Genomic DNA, 14,654 nt, shown 5'->3' on the forward strand with positions numbered 1-14,654 from the left:
AAGTAGGAAATGAGAAAAAAATACATACATATATCACGGAGTATTTAAACATTGACATGCATAGACATACTATATATATTAGGGAAGGTTTTCTGAATTATAGGGCACTAATGTAAAATATATAACCATTATTTTGTGTGTAATTAACTAAAATGGTAGAGATAAGCGATTTTGGAAAAGAATGTGAGACCAAAATTCATTAAATTATAGTCGACCTCGTGATCTAACACAACATGTTCGATTTGTTGGTTAATGGTTGTGCAGCTCGATAATTAACAGAGTTGGGCAGCACATCACTGATTGAAGAGAGATAGGCCGCGGAGGTAGATTCTCGTGCACATTTCCTACGATTTCATGACAATTTAACCCACAAATAAGATGGAATATATCTATGTCCAACTAAAAGCATGTCTACTTGATAGATAAATTGTGCTGATGCACGTTAAGCATACATAGTAAAAGAAAATTTGCAACTTGGAAGGGAGGGCTGCAGCCCATGTTGGCCTCCATGACGCTCCGCCAGTGGTCGCAGGGGCTAACGATGAATCCCGCGATTTAATGCCACGCACGTAAAGTAGCAAGACATAAAACGCACGCGCGTATCCAGGCGGCCATGATGTCGCGGGGCTAGCGAGCGAATCCCGCGATTTAATGCCGCACGTGTAAAATGGTAAGTCATGAACACGCGCATTGCGTCCTTCGATTCAAAGGAACTAAGATTTGTTTTACCATTAATAATACTTAAAAATTGCGAAAAATAACCCGGCGTGAAAAGACCAGAGAGCAGAGAAAAATAAAAAGAAAACCTCATGAACTCTTTTCATCCTTGTTATTCAATATGTTGATTTTGATATATCAATAATCTTGTAAAATCATACTTACCTAGGAAATAATATGGTTTGAAAGTGCTATTTTTTTTACACTCATTCACAAATTGCTACTGTAATTGTTTTCTTTTACACTCATTTGACTAACAAAAGAAGGCAATAGAAAGGGGTTCCTATATATTCGTTCCTGTCGGAACCTTGTGTGCAGAATCACGAGTGCTCTCTTCTCCACTGGAAGGAACCAACAAGCTCCCCTGACCCAAGCGCCGGCGGTTCCGCCCCGCCGCTGCCCCCCCCCTCCGCCGCCGCGCTCTCCCGACCGACCCGCACAAGCTCCATCCGTCGCCGGCCGTTGTCCCGTTCAACCTCGCTGCGATCCCGGACGACATCGGCGTTATTCGAGGTATGAGATCCTGATTATCCACAGATTTCTGTTGTTGTTGTGTCGTCTTCCTCCTCACGCGAGCGCCGCCACCCCTCCCTCCTTCTGCGCGAGCTCCGCTCCGTCTTCCTCCTCGCGCGAGCGCCGCCACCGCCGGTTGGTCGCCCATTCGACTCTCTCGCTCCCGGACCTCCCATCACCCCACGAACCGATTCCGCCCTTTAGCTGCCCATTTCATCTCCTTAATTTCTTCCAATTCGTAACTAGGGCAAAAATCAAGGCCCTACCTTGCCCTGCTGGGTCCTGCGCATGTGCCTTGTGGACATTAGGGTTCATGCGAGCCCCCATCCGTGGGTGCTTAGTTATAAAAAGGTAGAGATGATTGCTGTGCTGGATGGATGGATGACTGAAATGCATACATTTTAGATTAGACTCCTTTTGTGTTTGTGAGTAGCGCTTCAGGGAGCAAAATCTGCAACAAAGTTGCCATTTTTCCCTGGTTGGATCGATCTCATCAGCCGGGGAATTTCAACGGGACCAAAGCTCAGTGTATCCGTTGCCAATCTGGTTGGAAGAGATGGCTTGAACGATTGTGAATGAGGCTGGTGATCGTTTCGCCCCAGGCCCAGATCCTCGTTTCTGGGTAGCAATTGTGCTGGTGTTGTTTCCCACCAGAACTTGGATGTTGACGGCCTTGTTTGTAATAACTAGTTTTGCTGGTGAACCTCGTTCGGTCGTCAGTTTGCCTTGCCTCAACCTAGTAGAGTAGCATAGTTTAGCTTATATTTTCTGCTTTCAGGCTTATCTGTTTGTTCTGTTATCTTCTTAATGGAATCTGGCCATGTATGCGGGTGTTTTAAAAAGAAAATGGTGGGAAGAGCAGGAAGGCTAACCATTCAGTTTGGACGATAGCATGATTAAGCCGCAAGATTTGAGATTTGCACGTACTCAGTTAGTTTGGATGATGGCATGATTGATCAGCAAGACTTGAGATTTCCTTGTATGTATCTAGGTAGCAAAACTACTTGTGATGTCTCCGGGACCTGGATGTTTCTAGCCTTGGCTTGTAGTAAGTAGCTCTGGTGTTGAACCGTTTCTGGTCGCCAGTCTGTCTTTCTTGAACATCTTAGAGTAATGTAGACTAGCATTTATTTTCTGTATTCCGACTTATGTGTTTGTTCCACTATCCGTTTAATGGAATCTTTTTTTTTAATGTATCTGGTTTCGATGTGGCTGTGTCCTGACATTGACTTTAAAAATCTAATAGATGGTATTGATAGATACTTACTGTTATACCCTGGTACCGATGGCCGAATGGTACTTTGTTTTTGGTACATTTATCTGGGTAGCAAAACTATTTGTGATGTTTCCGGGACTTGGATGTTTTTGGCCTGGCATGTAATTAGCTCTGGTGTTGAACTGTTTCTGGTCGCCACTCTGTCTTTCTTGAGCATCGTAGAGTAACGTAGACTAGCATTTATTTTCTGTATTCAGACTTATATGTTTGTTTCGTTTCCGTTATCCGTTTAATGGAATATTTTCTTTAATGTATCTGGTTTCGGTGTAGCTTTGTCCTGATATTGACTTAAAACATTTAATAGATGGTACTGATAGATACTTACTGTTCTATCCTGGTACGGATGGTCGAATGCTACTTCATTTTTGGTACATTTATCTGGGTAGCAGAACTACTTGTGATGTTTCCGGACTGGTTTGTAATAAGTAGCTCTGGTGTTGAACCGTTTCTGGTCGCCAGTCTGTCTTTCTTGAACATTGCAGAGCAACGTGGACTAGCATTTATTTTCTTTATTCAGACTTATATGATTGTTCTGTTATCCTTTTAATGGAGTCTTTTTTTAATCTATCTGGTCTCGGTGTAGTTGTGTCCTGTTATTGACTTAAAAAATCTAATAGATGGTACTGATAGATACTTACTGTTCTACCCTGGTACCGATGGTCGAATACTACTTTGTTTTTGGTACATGAGAAGTAAATGTTTCATCTAACCGATAAATTGCAATAATCGGATGTAGTTCTTGATAGGCAATATGGCCCAATCAGTTCTTGTAAGATCGCACTAGGTGGTTTCTGATTTGGTTCCAAAAAGAGTAAAAGAAACTTGGCGAGACTGTAACCTGGTGTTTTACTTCCATGCTGGTTGTCTGTATGTGATTGTTTTTCTGGCATGCAGCCATCTCTCTCACTTTTTCTCTTAAGGATTCACTAGCTCTGCTTATTCTGTTGTGATCTTTTTGTTGCTGTATATACCCCACTGAGGTTTTCCTTCATTGTGCAGGATTTTTTGGTTGATTTGAGATGGAAAGGGCTGCCAATTTCATACCTGGCCCTAATCAGGAGCTCCTGGATATCAAGCCATTGAGGTCTTTAGCTCCAATGTTCCCTGCACCCATGGGAGTCAACGTTAACCAGTCAAGCACCCCACCGTTGGTCTGTGTGACTCCGGTTGGCCAGTTTCCTACAGGGTTTGGTGCTGGGAACCTTCCTGCTTTTGGATCATTCACCACCTTCAATTCTACTGCGAATGGGTTTTCGCATGCAGGCACCAGTACTCATGGTCCCATTGATGCTACCCCTATCTCAGCATACAAGACAAGATCATCTGTGGATGGTGATCAGACTTCGGCATCTGAGCGCAAGGCTAAGAGGTCAGCTGGTTTGGCTGCTGACGGCTCAAATGGAGTTAAAGTCAAGCGCCCTAAGCCCATCTACAAGAATCTAGTTGCTGGCAAGGAGCTTGCGTTTTTGCCAGAATCATCTGGGAATCCTAGGGGGATTGTGGAAGCAGTTCACATGACCTTCGAGGCACTCAGACGGAGACATCTGCAGATGGATGAAACACAAGAGGCTAGCAGACGTGCAGACCTAAAAGCTGGCGCCATCATGATGGCCAGTAATATCAGGGCCAATATGGGAAAGAGGGTAGGAACTGCTCCTGGAGTTGAAATAGGGGATATCTTCTATTTCAGGATGGAGCTATGCATCATTGGGTTGCATGCTCCTAGCATGGGTGGCATCGATTACATGAGTGCTAAATTTGGAAATGATGAGGATTCTGTAGCAATATGTATTGTCGCTGCAGGTGGTTATGAGAATGAGGATGATGACCCAGATACACTGGTGTACAGTGGTTCGGGAGGTAATAGTAGGAATACTGAGGAGAGGCATGACCAGAAGCTTGAGAGGGGCAACCTCGCTCTCGAGAGGAGTTTGCACAGGAAGAATGAGATCAGGGTTGTACGGGGCTTCAAAGATCCGGCTTGCGCGACTGGGAAAATCTATATATATGATGGCCTCTATAAGATCCAAGAATCCTGGAAGGAGAGAACGAAAACTGGCATCAATTGCTTCAAGTACAGGTTGCAGCGCGAACCTGGACAGCCTGATGGAGCTGCAATATGGAAGATGACTCAGGGATGGATGCAAGATGCAGCAGCAAGAGGCAGGGTCATACTGCATGACCTATCATCTGGGGCTGAACCAATCCCAGTTTGTCTCGTCAATGAGGTAGATCATGAGAAAGGACCTGGGCATTTCACCTATGCTAATCAAGTCAAATACTTGAGACCCCGTAGTTCTATGAAACCCTTGCAGGGCTGCAGTTGCCAGAGTGTTTGCCTGCCTGGTGATGCTGATTGTGCTTGTGGAAACCATAATGGAGGTGATTTACCGTACAGCTCATTGGGACTGTTGGTTTGCCGCAAACCAGTAATATATGAATGCGGCGAAACTTGCCATTGCTCCCTTAATTGTCGTAATAGAGTGACCCAAAAAGGGATCAAGTTCCACTTTGAGGTCTTCAGGACCACAAATCGAGGCTGGGGTCTTCGCTGCTGGGAGCCTATCCGTGCTGGTGCATTTATTTGTGAGTATGTTGGTGAGGTCATTGACGAGCTGCAAGTTAATTTGAACGATAGTGAAGATGATTACATTTTTCAGACTGTGTGTCCTGGTGAGAAGACGCTAAAATGGAATTTTGGGCCTGAATTGATAGGTGAGCAAAGCACATATGTGTCAGCTGATGAATTTGTGCCATTGCCCATCAAGATAAGTGCAAAAAGCATGGGAAATATCTCACGTTTCATGAACCACGGCTGCTCCCCAAATGTCTTCTGGCAACCAGTGCAGTATGACCATGGAGATGAGAAGCACCCACATATCATGTTCTTTGCACTTAATCACATCCCTCCCATGACAGAATTAACCTATGACTATGGTGTGGCTGCAGCCGATCCCAGTCATAGAACTAAGAACTGCCTGTGTGGATCATCAACCTGTCGTGGAGTGTTTTGACTCACTCGGTGGCATGTACATTGTGGTGGATCAACATGCAAGGTAATATGTTAGGTAAGGTTCTGTGCCAGATTGGTTTGTATATTACTGAAGTATTCATCTATTCTCTTTATTACTCTAGTATGCATCCTTTACATCTGATGACAAATCATCAATATTTCTTGAGTGCCTAGTTATGTGTTGTACATTTTGTCTGTATGTTCATATCATAGAATTTGGCATTTCATCTCTGAAATTCCTGTTCGAACAAAGTGCTGCAATTACTTCCGACTGTATATGTAGTGCTGATGATGTTAATCCAAATCTTTATCTCTTTTATAGATCTCTTGCAGTTTTTTCATGTATCATCTTCTGAGTAGTATCTGATTTACATTACTTGTTTGTTCTGCCTCCTACAGATGTTTCTGCTGCTACCTTATCTATGTTTGATAACTGCTGTTACCTGCTGCTGCATGAACTGCGGAAGTCGGTTAATCATCGTCTGTTTGAACAACAAAGACAGTAAAAATTACCAGAATGCCCCGTTGCGTCAATGAAATACCTGCTTTTCGTTATGTGGCGGCTTTGTGGCCCCATCTGTGAATGCGACTGTTTCTAGCCTTAGCTTTGTCAGAAGTCGTTAACTGGACCTCTGGCTGTGTTAGCTGCGACTTGTATGACACCGTTATCTGTCCTGTAAGAACATGTTGCTTAGTCCGGTCTTTGCATCTGCTCTGGATATTTACCTGTTTGTGTTGTTGTTTGGGACCTCCGTCTGTTCAGACAAATGTTTGTGCCATCCCTTATTGCTCTTCTAATCATGACATGCCTTGTATTATCTTATTGACAGGTATGGGTGTTCTGACCTTTGAATTCTTCTTATTCTTATGACATGCCTTATCGTTCTTCGTTGGGAGATTTGGCTAAATATTACAGGCATGGGTGTTTTGACCTTTGATTTCTTTTTATGATCTTTGTGCCATATAGTTTGACAACCAACTACACCCTCATTTCAAATTACAAGACAAGATGTTCAAGCTTTGTTCTAAGTCAGATTTCTTAAAGTTTGACCAAGTTTATAGAAAATTTTACTAGCATCTACTCCCTTCGTTTCATAAAGGTTGGCATGGCTTTGAACTAGAAGTACTACTCTAAATTAGTTTTATGATCAATGAGATATTTTTTGGGAGCTCAGGACTTATTTATGATCATGCTGAGTGTGCAAGTAGCATTTCCTCCTTAGCTACTATGATGTCCATTGATCAAGAGGCATGTGTGACCACATAAATGTTCTGCTTTGGCAATTTTCTTGCTGCTCTATATGTTAAAAGTGAAGTGTTTCCCACGTTGACTTCCATAAATATACTTCTCCTGTACCAACAATTAGTTTTCTCCATGGGACTATGTTTATTCATTTTCAAAGAAATTAAACTATATATTCATCTGAAAATGTTCGGAACTAAAACTACATTTTTCGATCTTCCAGTTAACACATACTGTCATATAGAGTATTATCCTAAATGCTATGAACACCAGTCAAGTCAGCAGTTTATGATTACTGTAAAATGTAGATCATATAGAATTTGTAGATAAGGGTGCAAACGGGATCCCGCGAAAGTCTCGCTTCTAGTTCAATTATCAAATCTCTTATTCAAATTCTGAGCAAAATTTTGAATAGAAGATTTGAAAAATGAACTAGAAGCGGGACTTTCGCGGGATCCCGTTTGCATCCCTATTTGTAGAAAGATGGAACATGAATCTAAAAAATGTAATCATCTATGAATTGTTTATTAATAATAATACACATGCCGCAAAAATCACTCTATTCTTTTTTACGGCATTGATCCATGGCTTGAACCACAGGGCAGCCAAGCATGGAAATAGAAAACATTAATCGGTGGCCTAAAAAAAACATTGATCAGTGGTCTCGAAAAAAAAAGAAAACATTAATCAGTGGTCTCGAAAAAAAAGAAAACATCAATGGCATTATTATTTGCTTCCTTGTTTGTACTAGGTGCCCTATATATATATCCATTCATATCCTCTTGTACCTATCAAGAGGCAATAGCAGTAAATATTAATTAACATTGAATCACATAAGATAGACTATCCAAATTAGTTTGGGAGCACCTAAAAAAAATCAATAAACAAAAGAAGACAGGAACAGCATCTTCTCCCAAACTCTGTCCCATGGAGAAACTTCATCTGCTAATTCTGGTTCTTCTTCCCATACTTCTTGGGTTACCTCTGGTATACATGCTAAGGCCAGAGGGGATCAGAAGGAAGCTGAGGAAGCAGGGTGTGAGGGGGTCCCAAGCCTAGTTTGTTCCATGGCAACACCCAGGAGATTGAGAGGATCAGACAGGAGCTAGCATCTGATGAACAGAAGCAGGACACCAACAACTACATGTCCACTCTCTTCCCTCACTTGCTTCTCTGGAGAGAAGCATATGGTATGTATTCAGAAGTCCCATCAAGCATGCATTTTTATCTTTGGTTTTTGTGTGGTTGCGTGCCAGTCAGATTCATGCATGTTCATATTATCATTTGATTGATGATCCAATTTTAGGCAGGGTTTTTTTCTTCTGATTTTGTATATGTTTGCACTGTCCAAAGATGCCATTGGTTGGATTAACTTTGCCTAGGCTTTGCAAATGGGCTATAGTTCCGCCACTGGTTTATACGGCAATTGAAATCAAAACGGGTGGTGACAATTCCACTTCCTCTCCTACCCAGCTCACCTCCTTCAAAAGCCCTACAGTTGCATCTGTATTTGTAATTAGCCTGATTGTCGCTGGCACCCATCCATGCCTCCGTGATCACCCTTCAAAAGCCCTACACTACAGTTATTATTATTATTATTATTATTATTATTATTATTATTATTATTATTATTATTATTATTATTATTATTATTATTATAGGTTTTTTACGGTAGGGACTAACAAATATAAACCATCCGTAAAATTGATCTAACGGTCCAGATTCATCCATACTAGGAGGCAAAAGGAGTAGTATTTTCACTAAAATGGCAAAAGAGGAACACATATCAAACAAATCCCGCAAAGAAAGAGCGCACTGGATCTTTTGTCCAGAGAAATTTGGATCCCTAAAAATGTCCTCCCAATGTACTGGTTTACGAGTTGGCGTTGGAGTCAATCAATCACTGTCTCCTTGGGAAATCAATCAGGAACGCGTCGGCGCCCAACCGGCAAGGAGATCGATTTGGCCCTGTTCTAGTTGATTGATCATTTGTTTCTTCATATGAAGTATTGCTTGCTCGAGGTTGTGCGCTTGTTCTGGTTGATTGATTCTTCGTACAAGTATTGCTTGTTCGAGGTTGCGCTGAACAAAAGATCAATCGGAGATAGTCAATTGGGGAAGCGCGAGTGGATGACCGGGAAAGATGGTGACGGCTGGCGGGGACGCCCCGGTGACCGGCGGATGGCCGGAAGTACAGCGGCAGCGGCTAATTAATCGCCATCTCTTTTTTACGTGAAGGGACGCTAGGAATGGTCGGACTGGTCAGGCACAGGCGGCAAGGGCAGCGGGTCGGGACAAAACTACCTTAAGAACCCAACGTTGAATTCCTAAAAGTTAGAACCAAATTCTCGTTCTATTTCATTGATTGATGATGATATTTATACAAAATAAAAAGGCACCAATATATGCATTGGTGTCCTAAACTTTTGCCTTCGCGTCGGATCCGAACAGTTACATAACTAACTGTCTAATTAATCATTAACTAACTAATAATTAATCTAATTGATCATAAATAATTATTCTCAACACTCCTCCTTGATCAATTTGCTTCGTTGATTTGTATATTCCCGAATCATCATGAAATCTTGTAATCTTGTAATTTCATCCAATAACCCTGTGGGAAAAATATTGAGGAAATAATAATAATATTGATATGTTATGAAAACTCCCTTTAAAAATCCAATGGGAAAATTAAGGAGAAAATGGTATAACATATTTTGAATATTGTCTTTTGATAGTTCATATTGAATTATGTGGACAATAAATATGCCTTATATGTTATCTACAAAAACCCCGGTGGGGAAAATATAAAATATGACATATAATCTTATGTTAATATTGTCTCATTAAATACCTTTTATGAGAAATTAGTGAGTAAAACTCATAATAGTAAAAAAGTGCAATATGATGTTATGTACAGGTTAAACTCAGGTGAATACTCCCCCTGATGCTTGCAAATTTTTAAGTTCTCGTATACCGATCCCATATACACATTTCTGAAATGTGGAGTTGGGTAAGGACTTAGTAAACAAATCTGCGAAATTATCACATGATTTGGTTTGCAAGATATTTATCTCCCTATTTTGTTGTAATTCATGAGGATAGAATAGTTTAGGTGCAATATGTTTAGTTATATTGCTTTTTATATAACCTGATTGCATTTGAGTAACACAAGCTGAATTATCCTCATAGATAATCATTGGTGATTCAATTGAACCAATACCACATGATTGTTGTATGTGGTTAATTATTGTTCGTAGCCATACACTTTCACGAGATGCTTCGTATAAGGCTATTATTTCCGAATGATTTGTAAATGTAGCCACTAGAGTCTGTTTGGAAGACTTTCACAATATGGCTGTCCCACCGTGTAGGAACACGAAACCGGTCTGGGATCTGGCATTGTGGGGATCAGATAAATAGCCAGCATCAGTGTATCCGATTAGTTCAGAGTCTTGGTTTTCCTTTTGAAAATATAGACCTAGATCTCTAGTGCCTTGTAGGTAGCGAAATACTTGCTTGACTCCTACCCAATGACGTTTTGTTAGAGTTGCGCTGTGTCTAGCTAATAAATTTACCGCAAATGTAATATCTGGCCGGGTGCAATTTGCTAAGTACATTAATGCTCTAATGGCACTAAGATATGGGAATTCAGATCCCAAAATTTCCTCTCCATCACCTTTTGGTCTGAATGGATCTTTCTCTACGTCTAGAGATCGAACTACCATAGGTGTTTTGCATGGATATGATTTGTCCATGTTAAATTTCTTCAAGATTTTCTGGATATATGTAGCTTGGTGAACCAATATTCCCGAAGGAAGGTGCTCAAGTTGTAAACCTAAGCAGAACTTGGTTTTACCCAAATCTTTGATTTCAAATTCCGTCATTAGATGATTACGAGCCTCATCAATATCATGTTTGTTGCCAATGATGTTTAAATCATCAACATATACAGAGATAATGCAAAATCCTGTTTTGGATTTCTTGATGAATACACATGGGAAGTCATCATTGTTAGAGTAACCCTTTTTAATGAGAAAGTCACTTAGTCGGTTGTATCACATTCTACCCGACTGTTTTAAACCGTATAAAGATTTATTCAACTTTACACAGTACATGTTGCGTCTTGCTTTAGCATTCGGAATTTGGATTCCATCGGGAACCTTCATGTAAATATCCGAATCTAATGACCCATAAAGATATACAGTCACGACGTCCATCAACTGCATAGATAGACGATTTTGAACAAACAATGAGATTAAATATTGGAAAGTAATTCCACTCATAACCGGAGAATATGTTTCATTAAAATCAATGCCGGGTCTCTACGTGAACCCTTGTGCTACTAGTCTCGCTTTGTATCTCAACACCTCATTGTTTTCGTTCCTATTCTAGACAAAAACCCATTTGAAACATTTGGAGGTGTAGGTATTACTTCTGTAAATACTTTTCTTTTATTGAGCGAGGCTATTTCTGCTTGAATTGCATCCTTCCATTTAGGCCAGTCGGAGCGTTTTTCACACTCAGCTATGGTTTTTGGATGATGATCATTTAGAAGGTTGTCTGCAATCTTAGTTGAGAAATATGTGTCGACGAATGTAGTCTTTCTATTATATGTTTCTCCAGTATCTAAATAATTTGTTGAAATTTCATTTACCTTTGGTGACTGTTTGTGATTTCCCGTTGCGGTTAAGTCTAGGTTTTCCGATGTCCCATCAGTAATTGAGTGCACTATTGAGCTGGGTTGTGGATGTTGGTTATCCATAGGGTGTATATTACCCAATTGATCTTGGTCAATCAAATGTTGACTCACATTTGTTATTGTTGTTGAAGGAGGTTCAGAAGGTTTATTCTTCTGTTTTATTTGCCGCGGCTCCTTCGTTTGTTCCTTTTGTTGCTTGCTGGAAGCGAGATCCTTTTTAGTTGTCGTACTTCTCCCCCTCTTCCTTTGAATGGTAGGTGCAGGAGGTTGAGTGGTTTTTATAGGTACCTCCACTCTTTCTGGTACGTTATGTGCAGGATTATAGGATTTAGTTACACATTTGTAATCAACAAATGCTTCTGGTAAATTGTTTGCAATATGTTGCAAATTTATAATTTTCTGAACTTGTTGTTCAGTTTCTTGAGTACGTGGGTCAGAGACGGAAATGCCTTGGACATTCCAATTGATTTCCTGGCATTCTTGTTTTTGGTACTTTAAATCTCCCCCTAATGCCGGGAAATGGTCCTCATTAAAAATACAATCAGCGTACCGGACAGTGAATAGATCCCCTGTGAGAGGTTCTAGGTACTTGATAATTGACGGTGATTTGTACCCCACATAGATCCCCAATTTTCTATGTGGTCCCATTGATGTACGTTGTGGTGGTGAGATCGGTATGTATATAGCGCAACCGAATTTTCGCAGATGGGAAATACTTGGTGGATTTCCATGTAGTAATTGAAGGGGAGAAGTAGTGTGATATGCAGTTGGTCGCAATTGAATTAAATCAGCGGCATGTATAACCTCATGACCCCAACAAGTTGTTGGTAGATTACAATTCTGTAATAAAGATCTTGCAATAAACTTAATTCTCTTAATAAAAGATTCAACCAAACCATTTTGTGTGTGGACGTATGGGACTGAGTGCTCAACTTCGATTCCTAATGCCATGCAATAATCATTGAAGGCGCGTGAGGAGAATTCAGCGGCATTGTCCATTCGAATTGTTTTAATTCGATGCTCTGGATAATGAGCTTTTAATTTAATTATTTGGCTCATTATCTTTGCGAGTGCATGGTTACGTGTGGAAAGTAGACACACATTGGACCGTCTTGCAGATGCGTCAATTAATATCATAAAATACCTAAATGGTTCAGACAATGGTTGGATAGGACTACAAATATCTCCTTGAATTCGTTCAAGAAACTGTAGTGGTTCCGCTTGTATTTTAAGATAAGAAGGTCTTAAAATGAGTTTGCCTTGTGCACATGCTGTGCATACAAAATCCTGAGATTCTGGAAATTTTTCTTTATTACGATTATGACCAACAGAATTATTAATAATTTTCCGTATCATCCCGATGCCGGGGTGACCAAGGCGATCATGCCAAGTCTGAAATGTATTGACATTCTGAAAAATTATTTTATTCGCAACATGGGCTACAGGCTTTATGTATGTATAGTACAATCCGGACGATAAAGAAAAAAAAAATTCAAGAATTTGTTTGCCATATCCGTTACTTTTTGTAAATAGGAGAAATTCCTCATTGTTGTCATCGTGGGTTTCTATATGAATCCCATTTTGACAGATATCCCTATAACTTATTAGAGTACGTGTTGAATCAGGATACAATAAAGCGTTCTTGATTATTACTTGTGTACCCATAGGAAGTGTAATGATGGCTCGTCCAGAACCAACAATTAACGTATCGCGTCCAGCGATTGTCAAAATATTCCCTTGCGTTTTAGTAAGGGTTTGAAAATATTGTGTTTCCGTAAGTATAGTGTTTGTAGTGGCGCTATCCACAAGGCAAAGTTCTTCGTCCATTTTGGATTGACTCCCGTAGAAAACTATATATGGAAAAGGAAGAATTTTAATATCATTCTTAATAGATATAAAGAATACATACAAATTTATTTATGTATTAAATTGATAATACAATCGTAATTTACAATACATATGTCAAATATGTTGATATCAAAGTGCTGATACAATAATGTAATATTACAATATAGATGACAACGATCATTATAATTTATTTACAACAATACTTATGAACGTAAATATAGATAATATCTATTTCGAAGATAGGTGAACTATTCTAGGTCTCCAAACACATCATTTGAAGTGAATTCAATGATCATGTTCTCCGTGCTCATTAGATTCTTGGATGATCGGATTGTCGGGTTGTTGCTTGGTTCTTCTTTGACATCATGCGAACAACCGGCTTCCTTGGAATTGTCGGATTGGAAATTGAAGTGTGATTCAAATCTTGGTCCTTGATGAGCAGATCGCTTGCGTCCTACGGATTGTAGGTACAGATCTACCAAATGTCGAGGAGTATGGCATTTCTTTGTAATGTGCTTGTAGCACCCACATTTTTGACAAACTTTAGATTTGTCGTATTGTGGTTTGAAATTGCCTTTTCCCTTATCATGTACACGTGGCTTGTTTTTCTTGTTGTTGCCCTTTTGCTTGCCTTTGAAATTGTTTGGTCGATTATTCGATCCATTGAACTTGTTGTTCTTCTGAAAATTAGCATGTACTTCAGGTAAAGGTGCAGCGCCTACCGGACGCTGATGATGATTTCTCATTACAAGTTCATCATGCTTTTCGGCCTAAAGTAAAACATGGATAAGATCAGAATATCTATTAAATTGGCGTGCACGATATTGTTGCTGAAGGATCCTATCGGCCGGAAGCATAGTAGATAAGGTCTTTTCGATCTTTTCCGCTTCAGAAGGTTCCTTATCGCAAAATTGCATCTTTGAACAAATTTTATGAACGGCATGATTGAACTCTCCTATAGATTTAAAATCTTGTAGGCGTAGTTGAGTCCATTCATGTGTGGCTTCAGGCAAAATTACGACCTTCTGCTGTTCATATCTTGTTTGAAGGGCAAGCCATAGTGTGTATGGATTTTCTTCCATGAGATACTCTAATTTGAGATCAACATGGATGTGGTTCTTTATAATGTATAAGGCATTATATTTGTGTAGATCTGTGATGAGCTCTTGTCCCTCTATAGGAGGTTGTATGGCCGCTGAAAGTCCGCGTGACGCAAGGCTCACTTTTACGTCCATTGCCCAAGTTGGATAGTTTCGACCGTTGAGGGTGAGTTCGTCAAACTCGTTCCCGGTCATTTTGTCCTACATGGGATTGAAAAACCATTGATTTTGTCAATTACTAG

The 14,654-nt window shown here is 40.2% G+C and overlaps 1 protein-coding gene across 2 annotated transcripts; it reads left to right on the forward strand.

Annotated features, from left to right (window-relative positions):
- Window positions 1–1,028: 1,028 nt before the first annotated feature.
- On the forward strand, window positions 1,029–6,342 carry LOC100832905 (histone-lysine N-methyltransferase, H3 lysine-9 specific SUVH1). 2 transcript variants are annotated; one of them, XM_003577807.4, is made up of 3 exons: window positions 1,029–1,230; window positions 3,506–5,562; window positions 5,919–6,342. In XM_003577807.4, exon 2 carries the CDS (start codon window positions 3,526–3,528, stop codon window positions 5,518–5,520), a length of 1,995 nt encoding a protein of 664 aa, XP_003577855.1. In that variant the 5' UTR covers window positions 1,029–1,230; window positions 3,506–3,525; the 3' UTR covers window positions 5,521–5,562; window positions 5,919–6,342. The 2 variants fall into 2 exon arrangements, 1 of the variants encoding a protein (XP_003577855.1); XR_732484.3 differs by having other exon boundaries at window positions 1,030–1,230; window positions 3,506–5,574.
- Window positions 6,343–14,654: the final 8,312 nt, after the last annotated feature.

The sequence above is a fragment of the Brachypodium distachyon genome, chromosome 4 (genome assembly GCF_000005505.3).
Source record: "Brachypodium distachyon strain Bd21 chromosome 4, Brachypodium_distachyon_v3.0, whole genome shotgun sequence".
Classification (NCBI taxonomy): domain Eukaryota; kingdom Viridiplantae; phylum Streptophyta; class Magnoliopsida; order Poales; family Poaceae; genus Brachypodium; species Brachypodium distachyon.